The sequence below is a fragment of the Oryctolagus cuniculus genome, chromosome 2 (assembly GCF_051225735.1).
Source record: "Oryctolagus cuniculus isolate XC-2025 breed Fujian yellow rabbit chromosome 2, ASM5122573v1, whole genome shotgun sequence".
Lineage (NCBI taxonomy): Eukaryota > Metazoa > Chordata > Mammalia > Lagomorpha > Leporidae > Oryctolagus > Oryctolagus cuniculus.
In genome coordinates this window covers 95,752,522-95,776,714 of record NC_142868.1, presented here as the reverse complement: position 1 = coordinate 95,776,714, position 24,193 = coordinate 95,752,522, and the positions used below count along the sequence as shown (strand labels likewise).

The window sequence follows — 24,193 nt, the reverse complement described above, 5'->3', positions numbered from 1 at the left end:
CGTTGGAGGATTAAAATCGGCTGATCAGGTCATCATGCCTGTAACGTGGTAAGGTGACAATGGAGATACAGGAACCATCTTTCCACTAATTGCTGAGGTTTCCATTCCATTATGGGGGATAGATGTGTTTTCAAAAATGCAAGCGGTCCCTACTACAGATTACAAATCTCCATGAGCCAACAGCTTTAATGGAGAGCCTACAAGTGAGATTCACCCCCAATTTTAGGGGCCACTGCTCACCTCATACAAAAACCAGGCCCAATCCCCATTGAATGGGAAAAAACAGGAAACATCTGGGTAGAGCAGTGGCCAATGTTAAACCCAAACTTGGCATCCTTAGAGAATTGGTACAGGAACAATTGGAAAGGGAACACATAGAGCCTTCCACTAGCCCTCACAACATGCCCATTTTTGTGATACCAAAGACACAGGAAAAATATAGGCTACTACAAGATTTGAGAGCCATCAACAAAATCATAAAAAAGATGGGAACATTCCAGGCTGGCATTCCCCATCCAGGGGCCATTCCTAATGGATACCACATAGTTACCATTGATATCAAAGATTGCTTCTTTTCCATTCCTATCGTGGAGGAGGATAAGGCCTACTTCGCCTTTACATTATGGGAGCCAAATTTCCAGCTCCCCGCAAAAAGATTTCAGTGGACAGTACTCCCACAAGGCATGAAAAATAGCCCTGCCATTTGCCAAAGATATGTTTCTCATGCGACCAGCACACTTAAAGATCAGTGCTTGGTCAAACATTATGGGGATGACATCTTACTTGCTCATGAGAATGTGGCAACTCTGAAGGCCTAAGTGAGACAATAAGAAATTTACAATTCCTGGGTTTGTCTATTGCCACAGAAAAGGTACCTTTTCTACCCCCCCCTTTTTTTTTATTTGACAGACAGTGAGAGAGAGAGGGAGAGAAAGAGAAAGGTCTTCCTTCCATTGGTTCACTCCCCAAATGGCTGCCATGGCCGGCACTGTGCCGATCCGAAGCCAGGAGCTTCCTCCTGGTCTCCCATGTGGGTGCAGGGGCCCAAGCACTTGAGCCATACTTCATTGCCTTCCCAGGCCACAGCAGAGAGCTGGACTGGAAGAGCAGCAACCGGGACTAAAACCTGGCACCCATATGGGATGCTGGCACCGCAAGCAGAGGATTAACCAAGTGAGCCACACAGCACCAGCCCCTCCTCCCTTTTAATTCCTGGGTTATCAAATCTCCTCCCATGTATCTCCAATGGGTTCAAACCTAAAAGTCAAGCATAAATACTCACTTAATGAACTTCAGCAATTATGCGGCCAAGTCAATTAGCTGAAGCCTTTCCTTCCCCTAACACCTGCAGAGCTTAGACCGCTATTCAATTTACTAAGGGGAACAGCCCTTCCTCAAAAAAAAAAAAAAAAAAAAAAAAAAAAAATCACATTGGCATCACAGCTGAATCCACTATAGAAAAGATCAACACCCAGTTGTCAAATTTAAAAACCTTACGCTATGACCCTCAGGTGCCTCTATTTGCCATAAATTAAGATATTATGCCAATAAGATATTTAACACAGAGCCAGACATAGTAGTCCTACCCCATCACAATTAGAACTGTCCACATTGATGCAGAATAGTACGCTCTTTCAAACTTTAATGATAAACTTCCCAGAACAGGCTACTCCAGATGTTACAAACCTTAGAAATGCCTTCCCTGCTAATCAACCTATACCCAAGGCACTGTGTGCGTTTACTGATGCCAAGTTACTGTTTGGAATAGTGATCAAATCCTCAACAGAAAAAGATAAGATCCATGTAGAACCCCACGGGGGACCAGTACAATTGGGAGAAATAAGGGCAATACTCAAGGTTCTACTCCTTAGCCAGGATGGGCTGGTAAATATATTTTCACACAGCAAATACTCAGTATAGGTAGCAAAGATGATCCCTTTTGCAGTCTTTAACCCGATGTTCACAACACTTAAAAAGCCAACTAAGAATAGAAAACACCCATGGTATATCTCACACATAAGATCACATATTGGGTTATCTGGCTTTATTTTCCAAGGCAACAAAAAGGTTGATCGTCTTATCTTTTGCAACGCGGCTCCCATTGGACACCTAGAACAAGCCCGTATTCTACACCAAAAATTTCATGTTAGCAAGCAATATAAAATTGCTTTTCCTGGAGCTAACAATGAGCCAATGCAAACACCTAGTATGCTCTTGCAAGAATTGTGCCCCCCCTCCGCCCCGTCCTGTTAGGGCCACTGCAACATGCAGGAGTGAACCCGGGAGGCCTTGCTCCTAATAAGCTCTAGCAAGTGGACGTCACCCACATTAACTCCTTTGGTATACTTAAGTTTGTCCATGTGGTGGTAGATAGTTATTCAAAGGCTGTCTGCAACAGCCCAATTCGGAAAAAGGCTAGGTAATGTGATAAAGTTAGTTAAGTTAGCCATGCTGATCCTCGGTTCCCCTGGACCATAAAGACAGATAACGGGCCAGCATATACATCACAGGAATTTAATTCCTTCCTGAGGTCCTGAGACATACAGTCTGCCACAGGTATCCCATACAACCCACAGGGACAGGCAATCAATGAAAGAACTCATAGGACAATTAAAGATCTCTTACAAAAGCAGAAAAACAATCATATGCCCCCAGACCCACATCTTGCTTTGACTGAGGTCTTCTTCACTATCAATTTGCTTACTTTTGATTCCCAAGGGGTCAGCCCAGCTTATAAACACTGGGGATCCTTTCCATCCCAGACCCCAGCCCCTACGGTTAGGTGGAAAGACCCCCTGACAGGAGAATGGAAGGGACCACCCCTCTGCTAACCAAGGGCCGAGGATATGCTTGTGTCTTTCCAGAGAATGCAGGACAGCCCATTTCGGTACCAGCCAGAAATATCAAGCCTGTAACTGACAGTCAACCAGAACCAGCTGAACAAGACTGAGAGTCCGCCTTGTTAGCGGATGCACCTGCCCTATCATCCTACCCTGAGAAACTGCCCATAGCCACATCCTCTACTGCTTTATACCCCACTTAACTCTGGTCAGCCACTCAAATGGCCCACAGCCCATGTGTGGTCAAGCCATTCCTGATTACCATTGTTCCTCATTCCTACCCCTATCTGAGCAAGAACTCCTGTGGTCTCCTGTTTTGAGAGCTGGTCAATGACAGGAAAGATCCCCTGCAGGACAACCTAAGACAGGTATAGCTGCATACGGAGACCACATGGAAACGGGGTCAACAATGGTATGGCCAAGAATCATGCCTCCCGTTGCTCAAAAATAAACGAAAAGGGGGAAATATGGTGGAATGAGAAGGCCATGCCAAGATGGCCGCTGGCAAGCGAGCATCAGTTACTCAGGAATGGCTTCAGAACCCACTTGGCAACAGAGCCTGCCTGGCAAGAGGCTGTGATTGGTTAGGGTATAACCGCCCCTTGACCAGATTGGCTGCCTCAGCTATATAAGCTGCTGTACCAACTGAAATAAACGAGTCTGCAGGCTGCTCGCCTCTGGCCCGCTTTCATCTGACTCCCTCCTGGGGTCTGTGTGGTGACTCTGCACCTCTTGCTCCCACCGCACTCCTCCTCTCAGAACGAATCCACAGCAACACTGGTATATATACACTAATGACTACTCGGCCATTAAAAAAAAAGAAATTCTGGTTTTTTTTGGCAACAAAACGGATACAACTGGAAATCATTAGACTTAGTGAAGTAAGCCAGGCCCAAAGGCAAATATCGTGTTTTCTCTGATTTGTGGTAAATACTAGCATACAAAAATAGAATGTATGTGAGTGCAAGCTGCCACTTGTCAATGGAATATGGTTTGAGTCTTAGTTCCTATACTTATGATTCAGCTTCCTGTTTATGTGTGTGGGAAGGTAGCCAAGTACTTGGATTCCTGCCATCCATGTGGGAAACCAGGCGGAGTTTCTGGCTCCTGATTTTTGCCTAGTCCAAACGATCTTTTGGGAGTGAACCAGCAGGTGGAAGATTTCTGTCTCTCTTGACCCCTCTCCTGTTTCATCTTTCCAATATATAAATAAATCATTAAAGATATATCTTCAAAGATGTACAGATGGCTGATAAGCAGATGAAAATATCTCATACATTATTTACGTTTAGATAAATGCAAATGACAACTACAATGAAATACCACTCTACACCCACTGTAATGTCCATTATAGAAAAAAAAAAAAATTGGCAAGGCTGGCGAAACTAAAACCCTAATGCACTGTTGGTGTCAATGTAAAATGATGGGCCACATATGGAAGACAGTATTGAGAGGCTGCATCTGGTGATGGCCTTGAAATTGGCCATCACCCATTGGCCATTGCACAGGGCAACACATGGCAAGATACAGAGAGTATGCCAGTGCCTCCTTGGTCTCTGTCTTCTTTTAAAGCCTCCAGTATTCAGCCACTCTTAAGGGATCCACCCTGATGACCTCACCCTATCCTACTCAACTCCCAAAGGTGCTGATATCCTCAACTGCTCAAGTTGAAAACCTTCCCCAACAAAGAATAATATTCAAATCATAGTAATACACAATGAAGTATTATTGAACTTTAGAGATTTATTTACTTATTTGAAAGACAGAGAAGAGAGGCGGGGGGGGGGGAGGAGAGAGAGAGAGAGAGAGGTCTTCCATCTGCTAGTTCACTCCCCAATTGGCTGCAAAGGCTGGAGAGCACCATTCTGAAGCGAGGAGCCAGGAACTTCCTCCGGGTCTCCCATGTGGGTGCAGGGGTCCAAGGAGTTGGGCCATCTTCCACTAATTTTCCAGGCCATTAGCAGAGACCTGGATTGGAAGTGGAGCAGCCGGGACTTGAACCAACACCCATATGGGATGCTGGCACTGCAGGTGGCAGCTTTACCTGCTACACCACAGAGCCGGCCTCACATTGAGCTTTAAAATGAAAATATTGACAAATGCTAAAACATGGATGAAAGTTGAAGACAGCATTCCATGAAATAAGCCAATAACAAGAGGCCAAATATTTTTTAGTCTACTCATATGAAGTTGCTAGAAGAGACAAATTTACAGAGACAGAAAGTAGAACAGTGACTGCCAGTGTCTGTGGTGGAAGGGAATAGGGATTTAGTGTTCAATGCATACAAATTTCCACCTGAGGGATATTTAAAAGTTATGCAGATGTATGGTATTGATGGTTGCAAAGTAATATCAATATCCTTAATGTAACAGAAATGCATGCGTTATTTGTCCAACAATATGTCATATTTTGTCACAATAAAATGCCTCTTTTTAAACAATGATCATCAATGATCATTGTTACAATTGATGTGTACATCTATTTTTCATTACTCATTTTGAAGTGACTACATAAAATAACACCATATAACAATTAAGGGATTAAAAGCTTGACAAATCATCTTTGAGCTAGAAACATACAATCCTGTATTAATATGCACTACAGAAAGAATCATACATATAAGCAAAAGTTTAAATTATTTTAAACATTATTTACTTATTTACTTTTATTTGAAAGCCATCAGAGTCAGAGAGAGAGATAGACAAAACATCTATCAGCTTATTCATTCTCCAAATAGCCACACTGGCCAGGGCTGGACTACACTGAAGCCAGATGCCTAGAATTCCAACTGGGTCTCCCATGTGGATGGCAAGGACCCATGCACTCGAGGAATCACCAGCTGCCTCCTGGAGTTTACAGAAGGAGGAAGTTGGAATTGGAAGAAGTCAGGACTCAAATTGCATACACTCCAAATATATTCAGGTGAGGCAAGAGTCATATTTCTCAAAGTTGTTACTGATTTATTTTAATTTTAATTTTTAGGCAGAGAGAGAAACAAAAAGATCTGGGCCAGCACCGTGGCTCACTTGGTTAATCCTTCACCTGTGGTGCCAGCATCCCATATGGACATAATGGGTGCTGGGTTCTAGTCCCAGTTGCTCCTCTTCTAGCCCAGCTCTCTGCTGTGGCCCAGGAGGGCAGTGGAGGATGGCCCAAGTGCTCGGGCCCTGTACCCGCATGGGAGACCAGGAGGCACCTGGCTCCTGGCTTTGGATCGGCATAGCGCCGGCTGTGGCAGCCATTTGGGGAGTGAACCAATGGAAGGAAGAGCTTTCTCTCTGCCTCTCTCTCTCATTGTCTATAACTCTGATAGATTTAAAAAAAAAAAAAAAAAAAAAAAAAAAACTTCCATCTTTTTTTCTTTAAAGATTTATTTACTTATTTGAAAGTCAGAGTTACAGAGAGAGGGAGAGAAAAGGGGTGGGTGGGGGGAGGTCTTCCATCCACTGGTTCACTCCCCAGTTGGCTGAAATGGCTGGAGCTGTGCTGATCCGAAGCCAGGAGCTTCTTCCAGGTCTCCCATGCGGGTGCAGGGGCCCAAGTCCTTGGGCCATCTTCTACTGCTTTCCCAGGCCATAGCAGAGCTGGATCAGAAGTGGTGCAGCCAGGACTCAAACTGGCGCCCATATGGGCTGCCAGCACTTCAGGCGGCACCTTTACCTGCTACACGGCAGTGCCAGCCATCTTCTACTATCTGGTTCACTCCCTAAATACTCCCTTCTGCAAGAGCTCAGCCAGGCAAAATTCAGGAGCCTAGAACTTAGCTGGGTCTCCCATATGGGTGGCAGGATCTCAAATACTTTACCAATTATATTCTGTGTCACAGGATGCACATTAGCAGGAAAACGGATGATAAGCAGAGTGTCAGGGACCCAAATCAGGCACTCTGATACAGAATGTGGCCATCCCAAGTAACTTCAGATTTTGCTCCAAAGTCCAATTCCTGATAAGGCATATCTTGGGTACTGTGCCAAATGCTTAACACAGGAAAAAAATTAATGTGGTGTTCTATGTCTTTTTCTTTATGTATCTTTTAATTCTAGTTCACATGTATCCATTTAATTTCGGAATGCTTTCTCCAACTGATCACTATGTGCCACCACATCCCACAGGGATTGAAGCTCATCATTGAGTTAATATTCTATTCCAAAATTTTTAAAAGCGACATTATTGGGGCCAGTGCTGTGGTGTAGCCTGCAAAGCCGTCACCTACAGTGCCAGCATCCCAGATGGGCGTTGGTTCAACTCCCGGCTGCTCCACTTTAAATCCAGCTCTCTACTGTGGCCTGGGAAAGCAGAAGATGATAGCTCAAGACCTTGGGGCCCTGCATCCATGTAGGTGACCTGGAGGAAGCTCCTGGCTCCTGGCTTTGGATTGGCTCAGTTCCAGCTGTCACAGCCATCTGGGGAACAAACCAGCAGATGGAAGACCTCTCCCTCTCTCTGCCTCTTCCTCTCTATAACTCTGCCTTTCAAATAATTTCTTTTAAAGTGACATTTTCAATATCAAAAAGGAAGTTTTTCTTTATGAGAAAGAACTCCTTTTAAACACTGCAAGTGGCATTAAAATAAATAGTATTTTAAAATAAATATCAAGATTTGACACCAAATAAAATTTGACATGAGGAGTCCAAGAGAAATCTCGCTTTGGTGACATGTAAGTGCAGAATTAATGCTGTGGTTTCATTTTAGACTCTGCACTTGAGATTACATTTGTATAGTGACAAAGAAGTATTCAACAGAGAGTAGAAACTATGCTCAAAAGCTATAGAAAAAGCCTAACCTGGAGGGACACTGGAGTGCCAGACCACAGAGGGCCAAATGTGTCAAGAAGCCATGCGGGCAGGCATTGTGGCATGGGGGGTATAGTTACCACCTGCAAGGCTGGTGTCCCCACATGGATGCCAGTCCACATCCTGGATGCTCTACTTCCAATCCAGCTCCCTACTAATGGCCTGGGAAAGAGCAGTGTAAGATGGTTAACCGTTTAGGCCCCTGCTACCCACATGGGAGACCTGGATGGACCTCCTGGCTCCTGGTTTTAGCCTGGCCCAATACTGGTCATTACAGCCATCTGGAAAGTAACCAGCAGATGGAAGATCTCTCTCTCTCTCTCTCTGTGTCTCTCCCTCTCTCTCTCTCTTTCAAAATAAATCTTAAAAAAAAAAAAGTTAAAAAGAATTGCAGGGTGAGATGAATGGAAGAGCACACAGAATAGAATGATACTAAGAAGAAAGTAGAATTTAAGGAGAATGACAAGAAGCCATTAGTGAAGTCAGGAGAGAAACAGAGTTTTCAGAAAATGTATGGTAGCTTCAAATATGGCAGAGAAAAAAATGAAAAGGCATTTAGCACAGTGCTTAAAAATGTCAGTTAAGATACCCTTCTCCTTCTCAGCTCTGCTCCTGATTTCAGTTCCTTGCTAATATAAATGCTGGGAGTCAGTAGTGATGACTCAAGTAACTGTGCTTTTGTCACTAAACTACACTGCGGGTTCTTGGCTACCAGCTTTGATTGCTGTAGGTATTTGGGGAGTGAATCAGTAGATAAAAGCTCTGCACCTTTTGTCTCTTTTAGTCTACCTACCTCTTTCTTTCTTGGTGTATTTGTATCTCTAAGAAAATATATATATATAAAATTTTAAAAGGCAAACGATTCAAGTAAGGCAAAGACCAGAGAATAGTCGTTGGCTTTGACTACACTTTATATTATTGGTAAATGAAGAATTAAGATTACTTTGAGTAGCTGCAAGTCCAAATAAAGAATGGAGTAACTTGCCTGAGGATATACCATTGGGAGGTCTGCAGCACAATCTGCATCTATGGACTGGCTGAGAGAAATATATGGAAAGTTACAAACAAACTGTGTCCTCTTCACATTACCAATCCCACCCATTAATCCAATACAGCTTCCCAGAAGCTACTGAGGATCATACTATTTCAATAATTCCAAAAAAAACCTATTACTAACTGACTTGTGTTTTACCACTGCGTAACTCTTTATCACAGCCGAATGCTCAGTGTTTATTTCCAAGTTGGTACTAAAACACTGCCCAACATATGACCTAATAAAAGCCCAATAAAGCTTGTTTCAGACATTGTATCCCACAAGAATTTAGTAAATTCTAGGTTTCAATTTGAATGTTTAGCAAATGTGTCTTTTGGTTATGACATCAGAAAGACCAGAGACCAATTTGCAATCAGCTTAGATATGTCTAATGTCTTATAATCATGACAGTTATACCTTGTTTATGTATATTCTACGATGTTGAATTATGGCTACTTTTACTATTCTATTTTAATTAAATCCCCATTAGTCCTCTAAAATTCAATGTAAAACAAGCTGAGCAATTAATAAACAAACAACTTACAGGAGGCATATTCACTTTCATTGTCCTTGGAAACATTTACAGGTCTCTAGAATTATATCTGGAAGAGAAGGTGAAGAGAGAACTGTGAGAGACTTGCTCCTACATTCTCCTGTGCTAAGCAAGACCCTGATAGAGATGAATGCAGAGCAACAGACATATTAGCTGGAGAAACAACCAGCCTCCCTGTGGAAGATCAGTACTCACTTACCAAAAGGGACAGGAAAGACTTCCTTGAAAGAACATTCACAATTTTATTAATTGGTAGAGATTAAATACAAACTATCTTTAAGAGAATGAAAACTGTCGGGGCTGGTGGTATGACGTGGTGGGTAAAGCCACTACCTTCACGGCTGGCATCCAACATGTGTGCTGGTTCATGTTCTAGATGCTCCACTTCCAATCAAGCTCCCTGCTAATGGCCTGGGAAAAGCAGTAGAAGATGGCCCAAGTGCTTGGACCCCTGCCGCTCATATGAGAGATCTGGAAGACACTCTTGGCTCCTGCATTAGGCCTGTCCACTGCAGCCACCTGGGGAGGGAACCAGTGATTGGAAGAACTCTGTCTGCCTCTCACACTCTCTCTGTATCTCCTTCAGATAAATAAAGTAATCCTTTAAAAAATTGTTATTGCTAAAATTTTAAGGATTGTTATTCAAATAAACTGTAGTGTATCATGGCCGGCGCCGCAGCTCACTTGGCTAATCCTCTGCCTGCAGTGCTGGCACCCCGGGTTCTAGTCCCGGTTGGGGCCCTGGATTCTGTCCCAGTTGCTCCTCTTCCAGTCCAGCGCTCTGCTGTGGCCCGGGGGGTCATTTGGAGGATGGCCCAAGTGCTTGGGCCCTGCACCCGCATGGGAGACCAGGAGGAGGCACCTGGCTCCTGGCTTCGGATCGGCGCAGCGCACCGGCCATGACGGCCTTTTGTGGGGTGAACCAACGGAAGGAAGACCTTTCTCTCTGTCTCTCTCTCTCTCACTGTCTAACTCTGCCTGACAAAACAAAAAAACAAAAAAACTGTAGTGTATCATAGAAGCATCATGCTGTCACTAAAATCTATACTAAAAAATACTTTGGTGGTATTATTTTCCTCTTAATTAGATGTACCACATAGAACTTCATGTTAGCAATTTCAGTAGAACATCTCATGCTTTTTATACCTAAAATTCCACATAAAGTATGTATCTCACAATTTTGCCTACAATTATACAGAGAAAAATGAATGTTACTGTAGACCTTTCCAGTAATTTTTCCAAGTGACACGCCTCCCCATATTGAAGCCTTCAAATTGTCCCTGCCACAATGATCCTTGGCTTTGGCATTTTGCTTGCTTTAGCCAATGGGACATCAGTAAAGATGACAACAACAAATTTTGAAAAGAATTTGCCTACTTGAGTTACCCCTTATTGGATAGCCACCTTTTGAAGAAATCTGGGACTTGCTTGTGAGAGACACAGGGCCTTGGTAAGAGCCAAAACAAACTACCAGACATGGGGGCAAGAGGTATTGGGATACAACAATTAAGCTGTAATTTGGACACACCACTTCCCATATAAAGAATGCTTAGTTTGTATCCCAGCTATTCCACACTTCCAATTCAACTCTGAATAAATGTGCTTGGAAGGCAGCTGATAATCGCCCACTAGTTGGGTTTCTCTCACAATAACATGGGAAATGGAAATCTTACTTCCTGGATTCACTGTGGCCAATCCCTTAGCTGTTGCTGGCATTTGAGAAGTGAACCACAAGAATGAAGATGTGTGTGTGTGTGTGTGTGTGTGTGTGAGACAGAGACTGACTTCAAAATAAATAAACCAATAATTAAAAACCACCCCAGACATGTTAGTAAAATAATCCTAAAAGCACCAGTCTCAATAATGACACAAAATAATCAGACCCTCACTTGTGGTACTGTAACTCCAGCATAGGATGTTTTCAGCTGAGCCCACTACAAAATGCTGACTTAGAACTACAGGCCGGTGCCGCGGCTCACTAGGCTAATCCTCCGCCTTGCGGCGCCGGCACACCGGGTTCTAGTCCCGGTTGGGGTGCCGGATTCTGTCCCGGTTGCCCCTCTTCCAGGCCAGCTCTCTGCTGTGGCCAGGGAGTGCAGTGGAGGATGGCCCAAGTACTTGGACCCTGCACCCCATGGGAGACCAGGATAAGTACCTGGCTCCTGCCATCGGACCAGTGCGGTGCGCCTGCCGCAGTGAAAGTATAATGTACTCTAATTTTAAATAACTGGAAATAGACTCATACTAAATTTATGTAGTATTTGATTGTCAAGAATGAATAACTGGGGCCAGCGCTGTGGCGTAGCAAGGGAAACCCGCTCCTGCAGTGCCAGCATCCCACACAAGCGCCGGTGCAAGTCCCGAGTGCTCTACTTCCAATCCAGCTCTATAATATGGTCTGGGAAAGTAGTAGAAGATGGCCCACGTCCTTGGGGCCCTGCACCTAAGGCTTCAGATGGGCCCAGCTACAGTCGTTCAGGCCATTTTAGCGAACTGCCACCTGCAGTGTCAGCATCCCATATGGGTGCCGGTTCGAGTCCTAGCTGCTCTACTTCCTATCCAGCTCTCTGCTATGGCCTGGGAAAGCAGTGGAGGATGGCCCAAGTCCTTGGGCCCCTGCATCTGCATGGGAGACCTGGAAGAAACTCCTGGGGGCCAGCGCCGCGGCTCACTAGGCTAATCCTCCACCTTGCGGCGCCGGCACACTGAGTTCTAGTCCCAGTCGGGACGCCGGATTCTGTCCCAGTTGCCCCTCTTCCAGGCCAGCCCTCTGCTGTGGCCAGGGAGTGCAGTGGAGGATGGCCCAGGTGCTTGGGCCCTGCACCCCATGGGAGACCAGGAAAAGCACCTGGCTCCTGGCTCCTGCCATTGGATCAGCGCGGTGTGCCGGCCGCAGCGCGCCAGCCGCAGCGGCCACTGGAGGGTGAACCAACGGCAAAAGGAAGACCTTTCTCTCTGTCTCTCTCTCTCACTGTCCACTCTGCCTGTCAAAAAAAAAAAAAGAAAGAAAGAAAAAAAAAATAAAGAAACTCCTGGCTCCTCGCTTTGGATTGGTGCAGCTCCAACCGTTGTGGCCAACTAGGGAGTGAACAAGCAGACGAAAGACCTCTCTCTCTGCCTCGCCTTCTCTCTCTGTGTAACTCTGACTTTCAAGTAAAATAAATAGATCTTAAAAAAAAAGAACGGAAAGAGGATCTTCACTATGCTTCTAAATCTGTATATATTAAATACATGAAACTAGTATAAGTTAAATAACATTTAAAAAAATAAAAAAGGAAGTCAGATCAACATCCAATACCGTAATTTTTCTCATAGAACTCACTGTCTTTGGAAACTGGATTGTTTACAAACTTTTATAAACTCAAACTCAAACTGAGGCAGGCTATACACAGGAAGAGAACAAAATCTTTTTTTTTTTTTTGTCTGTTTTTATTTATTTGACAGAGTTACACAGTGAGAGAGACAGAGAGAAAGGTCTTCCTTCCATTGGTTCACCCCCTAAATGGCCACTACGGCCAGAACTACACCAGTCCGAAGCCAGGAGCCAGGAGCTTCCTCCCAGTCTCCCATGCAGGTGCAGGGGCCCAAGCACTTGGGCCATCCTCCACTGCCTTCCCGGGCCACAGCAGAGAGCTGGAATGGAAGAGGAGCAACCGGGACCAGAACCCGGCACCCATATGGGATGCCGGCACCGCAGGCGGAAGATTAACCAAGTGAGGAGCCATGGCACCGGCCCCAAGAACAAAATCTTTGCTTGTAATGAGGCACCACAAAACCCTGCAAACAGAACCACTCCACAGCAAGAAAGCTTATACATACTTATCAGTCCTGAGAATTTGGGATATCAACCTGGTACTATTGAATGCTATAGATGATAAACCAACATCACAGAGGCCAGTAAACTAGACTCACACCACACACCTCTTTACTTGCTCTTGTAGTCTGCAGATTTCTCTTGCACCTTTGCAATGTTCAACTGACCACATCTGTGAAGTTTTTAGAACCAGCTTCTTCACAGCTGAAGACCACACTGGCCTTCCAGCAAGGCATCCCTCTCTGACAAAGGAATTAATGGAAACGCAGGCTATGGTGCCTTCCCTGGCTCCAAGTCCGAGGATCCAATGCCAGTGTGGCCTCTCCCAAAGACTGAAGACTGTGGCTCACAGCTCAATGTCAGCATTCACCCACTTAAGAACCATGGATGTTTCTACTTCCAATAAGTAAAGAGAGCTTGTCTCACTCCTCAAGATTCCCCCTGTTGCCTGTGGGGCCCACCTTTTCCCCAGAAACCATCCTTCAGAATTCACTTAGAGTCTATGCAGCAGATAGCAGCAGAGTTTTAGGGCTTGAAATTACTCAGGCAGGAGTGGGAAAAATGACTCATGAGAAAAAGAACCTGAAAAAACTCCTTCCAATGGTTCTGTGCTGGTGATATCATGGCAGGGGAAGATTTATTTCCCACAAGCGTCTGCCCTCCTCCATTACAAAATAAGAGTAATAATCTGTATGTTTCCTGGGCATTCAGCCCTGCGGTCATACATGGTGCATCTGAATCCATCTCCATCCATGTATTAACCATACAGGATTATGAAGATTAATTCAGGGGCTAGCACCGTGGCATAGTAGGTTAAGACCCTGCCTGCAGCACCAGTATCCTATATGGGAGCCAGTTTGTGTTCCAGCTCCTCCTCTTCTAATCCAGCTCTCTGCTAATGGCCTGGGAAGGCAGTGGAAGATGGTCCAAGTCCTTGGGTCCCTGTGCCCACATGGGAGACCTGCAAGAAGCTCCTGGCTCCTGATCAGCTCTGCTCCAGCCAATGTGACCATTTGGGGAGTAAAACAGCGGATGAAAGACCTCTGTCTCTGTCTCTCCCTCTCCCTTGCTGTAACTCTGCCTTGACTTGACAAACTCAGCATCTGAAAGATGAGCTATGAATGGGGCAGTGTAAATGTGGGCACAGTGTTTATAACTGTCACTAATTTTATATTCATTTTTAGTTCTGACAGTTATAGAACACACATCTACTGCCTAGAAATGCATGCTTGAAGTGAGGAAAGGAACACTGACTATTTTACTTTACAATCCTTAAATGAGAAATTAGTATGGCTATGATAATTCATGTCTAACCCTTTTGAAAAAATGCTTGCTCTCATCTACTAAAATAATTGGTGATACATCCATGGACCATATGTCTCAGTTGGAAAAACTCTTCTAGTGCATACACTGAAATAATGAGTCTTAATGTGTGTGCAATTCAACTTTATTGTGCAAATATAAAACTTTTAGAGTCTGGTAAGTAAATACCTAGAATTCCTTAAATTCTTCTGTCCACTCATCTATCCATCCATGTAACAAAATATCATTTACTGCTCTGAGAGCTGAACCTGAACTGTCAATTTGCTGGGTGCTGCCACCAACTAGGCAAGGAGGTCAACACAAGGATTTCAGGGAGTTCCCACTACCAGTGCTGCTCCTTTGTAAATAAGGATTGTCAGAATTGATATGAGCTCGAGTGGCAGTAGGAGACGATACTAATACTTGGCCCATAGCCCATCCCTGGTTTTTGCTATACTTTTTTTTTTAAAGATTTATTTATTTATTTATCTGAAAGTCAGAGCTACACAGAGAAGGTGAGGCAGAGACGATACTAATACTTGGCCCATTGCCCATCCCTGGTTTTTGCTATACTTTTTTTTAATTTATTTATTTATTTATCTGAAAGAGCTACACAGAGAAGGTGAGGCAGAGAGAGAGAGAGAGATAAGTCTTCTATCCTCTGGTTCAGTCCCCAAATGACCACAATGGCTGGAACTGCACTGATCCAAAGCCAGGAGCCAGGAGCCTTTTCCAGGTCCCCCATGTGGGTCCAGGGGCCCAAGGACTTGGGCCATCTTCCACTGCTTTCCCAGGCCATAGCAGAGAGCTGGACTGGAAGTGGAGCAGCTGGGAGTCAAACCGGCACCCATATGGGATGCCGGCACGGCAGGCAGTGGCTTTACCCACTATGCTACAGCGCCGGCTCCTTCTCTATACTTAAGATGATTTCCCTGCTCAAATTCCCAAATCTTCTCTAACCCTGCTATTGCACTTGAGTGACTATTCATTCTGTAAATACAGGAACCTCATTCTTGAGGTTCCAAGCCTAGCTACCTCCACCTCAGATCAAAGAGGCAATTGTACGGGAGGAAAAGAGGGGGAGGGAGGGAAGGAAGAAAGGAATGTCATTATATTATTACAATTTTTTCTCTACAAACTACATTGAATCTGTTAAAAAAAAAACTAATTACTAAACTAATTTAAAATTTAAAAAAGCAATTTTTGCCCTGAAATATAAATATCAAAGTCATATTACTTAAAATGGAAGATGAACTTTCAGGGATCAAAGAAATAGCTCAGTACCATGAAGAAGTAGGTCCTCAAATGCTTTCCCAGGAATTGTTGCTTTTGGTCATCACACAATGCTGGCAGAAGTTGTGCCTGTTGAGTTTGGAGATAAAGATTCCATGACAAGTCCTGAGAAGAAAAAAAGTGAAAAGACCATACTCACTGACAGTCGGCTAATCTTAGGCAACTCATTTTTCTGTTCCATGTAATGACTGGACTTTATAATTTTGAGCACTGAGGCGAATGACAAAATTTCTAGTGATCAATTTGTACTGAAGGGAGAGGAATATACAGTCTCTGTATAAAGACAAAGGAAGTGCGGGCCAAAGAGTGAGACTAATTAAGACTCCTACAAGGATTATGACCTGAGGTTAATCTTTTCTTTTTCCTAAGGTTTACTTATTTATTTGAAAGACAAAGCAACAGACAGATAACGAGAGAAGACAGAGAGAAAGAGACAGATATTCTCCTTCTGCTTGTTTAATCCCCAAATGGCCTTAATAGCCAGATATGTACCCAGGACAAGGCCAGGAGCCATGAACTCCGTCAGGTTCTTCTACTTGGGTGTCAGGGATCCAAGTACTTGAGCCATCCTCCACTGCCTTCCCAGGTACATTAGCAGGAATATGGATCAGAAGCAGCATAAATGGGCCTCAAACTTGCCTTCCAATATGGGATGCCGCATCACAAGCAGTGACTAAAACTACTCAGCCACAATGCTAGCCAGTCCTTAAGGTTGCTCTTTTCTTATTCATCATTAGTAAAAATGCTTTTACTAGGTACCTGTTTTTTCTGACCATGTTTTTTTTTCTATTCTTTTATTTCATATTTATAGTCTTTAAAAAGATACACAGACAAGATTAATGTCATGTTTCCCCCACAAAACCTTGATCCTGAATCAACATTGTCATTCATCTAACTTATATGCTCGATGATGTTATTGTATTTAAATCCATATCTAGGTCTATATTACACACACACACACACAGTAACCTGGAGGAAAGTAACATTTTATATGGCTTTGAATTTGAAGACTACAATATGGAGTACAACTTAAAAATGTGGAAAAATGCAATATATCCTTTTTACAATTTATCAGAAATCATAACTTCCTCTTTTTTTAAAGATTTATGTATTTATTTGAAAAGTAGCATTAGAGAGAGAGAGAGAAGAGACAAAGACATCTCTGGTTCACACAAAGGACTAAGCCAAGCCAAAGTCAGGGGTTTCATCTGGGTCTCCCACATGGGTGCATCCACTGCTTTTCCAGGTGCATTAGCAGGGAACTGGACTGGAAGTAGAGCAGCTGGAACTGGAACCAGCATCCACATGGGATGCCGGCATGGCAGGCAGCAATTTAACCCACTGCACCACAGTGCCAGCCCCAGAAATCATAACGTTCTTAAGTAGCACAATTGAGATATAAATACAACTCACTTGCCTTGCAATCCACGCATTAAGAGTGCACATACAATTCACTCTTTCAGTTGTATGTAACATCACCACTGTCAATTACAGAACGTTTTTTATCACTTCAAAGAAAAAGGTGGGGTCACTCTAGTGGCAAAGATGCTGCTTGAAAGAAGCACATCTAAGGATGTCTGGGTTTGAGTTCCAGCTACACTCTTGAGTTGATTCCAGTTTCCTGGTAATGCTCAACCTGGGACTACATCACTGAGAAGGCAAACGCTTAAGCAGCTGGGAAAAGTTAAGCCATCTTGAAGATCTATACTGCATTCTCAGCTCCCAGGTTTTTTTTTAAGATTTTAAATATTTATTAAGTAATTTGAAATGCAGAGAGAGAGCCGGCACCGCGGCTCACTAGGCTAATCCTCCGCCTAGCGGCGCCGGCACACCGGGTTCTAGTCCCGGTCGGGGCGCCGGATTCTGTCCCGGTTGCCCCTCTTCCAGGCCAGCCCTCTGCTGTGGCCAGGGAGTGCAGTGGAGGATGGCCCAGGTGCTTGGGCCCTACACCCCATGGGAGACCAGGAAAAGCACCTGGCTCCTGGCTCCTGCCATCGGATCAGCGCGGTGCGCCGGCCGCAGCGCGCTGGCCGCGGCGGCCATTGGAGGGTGAACCAACGGCAAAGGAAGACCTTTCTCTCTGTCTCTCTCTCTCACTGTCCACTCTGCCTGTCAAAATAAATAAATAAATAAATAAATAAAAAAGAAAAAAAAAAAAGAAATGCAGAGAGAGAGATTTCGCATGCTGGTTCAGTTCCAAAATGCCTGGCACTGGGTCAGGGACAAAACAAGGAAGAATCTGTTGCTTCTCATGCACATCGGCAGACAGCTGGACTGGAAGAAAAGTAGTCAGGAACCAAATGGACACTCTAACAGGGGTGTAGGGTCGCTTAACTGGCTGTGCTAATATGCCTACTTTATCAGCTCTCAGCTTTAAATCGCCTTAGCCTCACCTGATGTGAACATTTGGGGAATGAAATCAGCATAAGGAGTGGTTCTATCTTCTTTCTCTCTGTCCTTGCTTCTAAGATAAATAAAAATACATTAGTTTTTTTTTTTTTTAAAAAGTACTCTTTTGCTATCTCCTTTGTACTGCCAGTATTTCCAACCCAAAGCCATCACAAATGTGCTTTCTATACATTTACCTACTATGCATGTAATGGAAGAGAAGGACCAAATGTCCTCATGCCCAATACAGAGCTTCTGTCACTCAAGTGGGGTCTGCATCATACCTCCCAGCTGCATTCACCCAGAACATAGTTCTAGATAGTTCTAGCAGCTGGTAACTGGGGACATAGGAAATGAGGTTCTTTCCCTTCAAACAGCAGCTGGCAGCAGCGGGGCCTTGTGTTCTCAGTTGCACTTTATGGAGTGGAATTTCCATTTCACTGAGTCAGGACAGGAAAGGATCAAGTCTGGATTCAAATAGCACTGAGTCTCCCTACTCTTTCCAAATCTTAGATTTTCTTGAGTTAATATTTCTTCATTTGATTTCTTGTGACCATTTCTAGAGATTACAAGGATACTTCTTGCTTTGTCTTAAAATATTTTTTATCAATTCTACCGTAATGAGTGTCCACACATACTGTCAAGGCAGAATTGTCATTAGGAAACATGTAATGTTAATGCTGGCATGCTCAGTGAATTATTGTTTATAACTGCCTCAAAGTACACACATAAGTTAAAGAGAGTTAATCAACTGCCAATCTCTTACAAATGACACACATAATTAATTACGTGAGTGCCTTGGAGGCTTTGCAGATGACCTATGTCACTGTAACACATAATTGCTATTGTAAATTCTGTAAGAAGCCAACGCCGTGGCTCACTAGGCTAATCCTCCGCCTTGCGGCGCCGGCACACCGGGTTCTAGTCCCAGTCGGGATGCCGGATTCTGTCCCTGTTGCCCCTCTTCCAGGCCAGCTCTCTGCTGTGGCCCAGGAGTGCAGTGGAGGATGGCCCAAGTACTTGGGCCCTGCACCCCACGGGAGACCAGGATAAGTACCTGGCTCCTGCCATCGGATCAGCGCGGCGCGGCGGCCATTGGAGGGTGAACCAACGGCAAAAGGAAGACCTTTCTCTCTGTCTCTCTCTCTGTCCACTCTGCCTGTCAAAATAAATAAATAAATAAAAATAAATAAATAAAATTCTCTAACAGCCATCCCCATGTTCACTTAACTGCTAAGTATCAGTGCAGGCGGTGACAACACACATGATGATAAATCTGAAAAACTAAGTATTAGAAGTGATTGTCAGGGCTGCCGCCGTGGTGCAGTAGGTTAAGCCTCCACCTAGGGCGCTGGCATCCCATATGGGCAACAGTTTGAGAACCCACTTCTCCACTTCCAATCCCACTCCCTACTCATGGCCTAGGAAAGCAGTGGAAAATGGCCCAAGTGCTTGGGCACCTGTACCAAGTGGGAGACCTGGAGGAAGCTCTGCGTGTCAAATAAATAAATAAATAAAAATTTGAGCAGGTAATTAAGGTCAACTGATATAATAAGAGTGAGGCCCGAATACAAACTGACCTATGTCCTTATAAGGAGACACAGAGAAAATACCAAGTAGGGTACTGTGTGGTAGCCAGGAAACAGGCCCTAGGAGGACCAAACCTGCTATCATATATATATGATCATAAACTGTCAACCTCTAGAAGTATAAGAAATAAATTTCTGTGATTTAAGTCACATATTCTGTGGCAACCCTAGCAAACTAATATACTTTGATCTCCACCAAAATTTCTTGCAGTAAACTAGATTGCCCCCACTATTATCTGAGAAAATAAAAATTAAAATCTGACTTCAAGTGGCTAAATATCTAAAAAATAAGATTTTAAATAAATGAACAAACTACTGTTCTCTCAAGGACAAGAAACAAGAATAAGCAAAATTCAAAAAGGGCAGTAGACAGAACTAAATAATAAAGATTGGAGTGAAATTGAACCGCCATAATGTAGAAGCAAAACCCAGCCTCCCTTAGCCCAAGATGTCCTTGCCTGCCTTTTATCAAAAGGAATTCACTGACTTAAGGGAGTGATTCAGCTGGCCTTACAAGATTCATTCTAATCAACAAATTCAAGGAGTCATCTGCTTTTCCAATAGATAAGAACCTAATGGCCAGTATTGTCCTGGGGTGATTTCTGTAGCAGAATTCCAGGACCAGAAAGAATGTAGCTGCCACCTGCATGTAACCCCCAGACCAACTGGAGCCTACCTAGCCAGCATAAATTGCCTAAACAGCGCAGCATGACCAATTAAAAGATCATGAACTCCACTGACCAACTAGTAACTTGGACCCGAGATGACCGCACACCTATCACCCCAACTTCAATGTTTACACTTAACTCCTTGGGGAGCCCAGGAATTAAGCAATAGCTGCCCAGCTCCTTGCTTTGCACTTTACAATAAATACTTGCTTTCTTCTACCACCTCAATGTCAGTGATTGGCTTTCTGTGTGAAGGGTGAGTGCATCCATTTTGGGGGTTCTACAGCAATGCCTTCAACCAGTTTGGGGTGGTGTTTGGCAACAAGAGCCAAAATAAATGAAAAATAATATTAAACAGTATTAAAGGTGAAGGTAATGGAATCGGTTTTTTGAGAAGAAAACAAAATTAATAATTCTTTAGGTAGACTAAAACAAAAAAGGAAATATTGCAACTGAAATCACAGAAATACACAATGGATCTTAATGACTACTACAAGCAATTTCAGAGGTTGGCACTGTGGCATAGCAGGTTAAGCTTCTGCCTGTGGTGTCAGCATCCCATATGGGTACCCATTTGTGTCCCGGCTGCCCCACTTCTGATACCGCTCCCTGTTGATACATCTGGGAAAGCAGTGGAAGATGGCTCCAGTCCTTGGGCCCATGCACCCACATGAAAGATCTGTAAGAAGCTCCTGGCTCCTCACATCAATCTGGGCCAGCTCTGGGTACTTTCAGCCATTTGGGAAGTGAACCAGCAGATGGAAGACCTCTCTGTCTCTCCTTCATGCTGTCTATAACTCTACCTCTTAACTAAAAAAAGTAAATGTTTAAAAAAAAAAAAAAAAAAAGGAGCCACAATAAACCAACAAGTTAAACATGACAGAATAAATGGTTAGCTTCTGGATACGTATCACCTATCAAAGTTGAAACAGACAGATATGGAAACCCCAAATAGACCAATGAGCTACAAGATGAAATCAGGAATTTAAAAAGTCTCCAAATAAAAGGGCAGTATTAGATGCCTTCACTAGTAAAGTCTACCAAATTTTTCAAAATGGATACCATCAATCCTCAAACTATTCCAAAAACCTGAAAGGCCTCATCCTGTGAGGCCAGCATTGCCTAGGTACCACAGCCAAAGTGAACCAGCAGATAGAAGACCTCTATTTGTATGTCTTTTAAATACACACACACACACACACACACATCAATATGCCTGATGAATATAGATGCAAAATTTTTCCTCGTAATACTAGGAAATCCAATCCAACAGCACATTAAAAAGCTCAAACATCATAATCAAGTTGGTTTTATCCTGGGGATGTAGGGAATGGGTCAATTTATGCAAATGAATAAATCAAATAAATTACATCAATAGGATGAAAAATAAAAATCATCCTAATCATCTCGATAAATGAAGAAAAGTATTCAATAAAATGCAACACTGATTTATGAGCAAAATTCTGAGCAAGACACTTATACAAGGAACATACCTCAACACACACAAAAATCCTATCTATGATAAATCCACAGCCAATATTCTACTGAATGACAAGAAACTGAAAACATTTTAAGATCTGGAACCAGTCAAGAGTGTCCAGCCTCACCACTGTTGGTCAATATTGCACTACAAAGTGTGGCAAAAAAAAAAAAAAAAAAAAAAAAAAAGGCAAATGAAGACATACACATGGGAAAGAAAAAATTCAATTATTTCTCTTTCCAGATGACATAATTCTGTATGTAAAGAAATATAATGACTCCATCAAGAACTGATCAATGAATTCAGTAGAGTTACAAGATGCAAAATGAACACAAAAGAATCAGGAGCACTTTTATAGGAATGATTAAATTCACAATAACTACATGAAAATAGAATACCTTGGAATAAATTGAACACAGGATGTGAAAGACCTCTACCAAAAAAAAAAAAATCCAAAACACTGGTGAAATAAATTGAATACAGGAAAGATGGAGGGGCCAACCTCCTTTAGCAGGTAAAGCTGGCTTCATCTGGCCCAGACCTGGCCATTGTGGCCATTTGGGGGGAGAAACAGGAGATGGACGATCTCCCTTTCTCTCTGTGTATCTGTGTGTCTGTGTGCCTCTCTCAAATTAATAAAATTTTATAAACAAAAAAAAAATTTTAGAAACAAAAAAAGGAAAGACTTCACATGTCCCAAATGGGAAGAATTCATAGCTTCCATGCCACACAAAGTAATCTAAATATTCAACACAACTGCCATCAAAACACCAAATAACTTCTCTACAGACGAGAAAAAAATAAAATCAATATGGAGGGGCTGGCACTGTGGCACAGGGGCTTAAAGCACTGGCCTGCAGCACTGGCATCCGATATGGGCACAGGTTCGAGTCCCAGCTGCTCCACTTCCCATCCAGCTCATGCTAATGCACCTGGGAAAGAAGCAGAGGATGACCCAAGCGCCTGGGGTCAATGCACCCACTGGGAGACCCAGAAGAAGCTCTAGGCTCCTGGCTTTGCATCAGCCCAGCTCCACGCATTGTGCCATTAGGGGAGTGAACCAGCGGCTAGAAGACCTCTCTCTGTAACTCTGTGTTTCAAATAAATAAAATAAACCTTTTTCAAAAAGATTAATACGGAATCCAAAAGCCCCTAAGTAGCCAAAGCAATCTTGAAACAGAACAAGTCTGACAGCACCTGAATTCATGACACACTACAAAGGGATTGTAATCACTGACATAAAAACAGACACGGACAACTGAAACAGAACAGAGGTCCCACACCGCTGGAACCCAAAATGCAACGCAGGAAAGTCTCTTCAGTAAATGGCCCTGAGGAAATGGATATTCCTATGCACAAACCTGAAACTAGACACTCCCGCCCGCACCCGCACAGCCTTCACCCTACACAAAAACGAAACCAAAGTGAGTCAAATATCTAAATGTAAGACATAAATCTAACAAAACTGTTAGGTACTAGCACATTGACACAGGCAAGGACTTTTGGATCAGCTTCCAAAACCACAGGCAACAAAAGTGATACAGGCAGGCAGGCAGGCAGGCAGGATCAAATTGATTAGAGTATAAGCTAGAGACCACGCCTTTGTCCTACCCCCTTTCAGGAACTCATGCTCCTACTTGATCTCACCTGGACGCCCACCTGCCAATCAAACTACATAATCCCGCCCCTTTGGAACTGAATAAAAGCCATGGAGCACAATGGGCTGGTCCCTCTCTGCTTTCCTGCCCGCCCTAGGATACCAGTCCGTGGCTGAACCTAACAGCATGCTTGCTCCACGTGGCTCCTGGCCTGCTCTCTGCCTCCAGATGGACCCAACTTAGTTTCTAGACTTCTTCCCTAAATAAAGCCCTCACTTTCCTGTGTATTTTTCTCACTAAATAAATGCTGGGGGGGAAAAAAGGTATCACGTTGTCTGTTTCATTTATAAGCAGCCGAAATTTAGAATTCTTATCTAAATATACGGGAAGAACCCTGGAAAATTTGAGTAGAGGTCCCGATTTCGAAAGCACAGACAAATTTGATATCAACTAAGAAAAGTCCTCAAAAACTGCAGAAACAATCACCAAAGTGGAGATGCCATAAATAACAGGGACTTGCAAACTATGCATCTGATAAACGACTGACACACACAACAAAACGCTCAATACTAGTTACCCAGGGAAACGCAAATCCAAAAACACTGACGGGTGAGCCCCGAGTCCCCTTCCACTGGCTTCGAAGGAGACTCCCTGCCACGTCCGACTGCCGCTTGGCTGAAGCCGCGGACTGCGAGACCCTCCATGGCGGGGGGCCGGGACCCGGGGAACCTCTTGCTCCCCTCCCCCAACTCGCCAGGCGGGCGGCGCCAGCGGGACGCGGCCCTGAGCCCTGCCTAAGCTCCGAGAGCGGAGCGCGCCCCCAGTGCAGCCCGGGATCTCT

General features: G+C 43.8%; 1 protein-coding gene across 6 annotated transcripts in view; it reads right to left on the bottom strand.

Annotated features, from left to right (window-relative positions):
• The window catches only part of LOC100354896 (uncharacterized), a 147,012-nt gene that overhangs the window by 122,002 nt on the left and 817 nt on the right, over positions 1–24,193 (bottom strand). For 4 of the 6 annotated variants that reach the window (XM_089325973.1, XM_089325971.1, XM_089325972.1 and 1 more), the window contains exons 2-3: positions 18,023–18,093; positions 15,621–15,734 (exon numbers count right to left, since the gene is read on the bottom strand). The exons of 1 other annotated variant lie outside the window; for it this stretch is intronic. In XM_089325973.1, the coding sequence (XP_089182099.1) occupies positions 15,621–15,734; positions 18,023–18,093 (185 nt within the window). Of the gene's footprint in view, positions 1–8,619; positions 8,672–9,211; positions 9,270–15,620; positions 15,735–18,022; positions 18,094–24,193 lie in introns of all 6 variants that reach the window. One more of the 6 variants, XM_089325970.1, reaches the window with a different exon arrangement.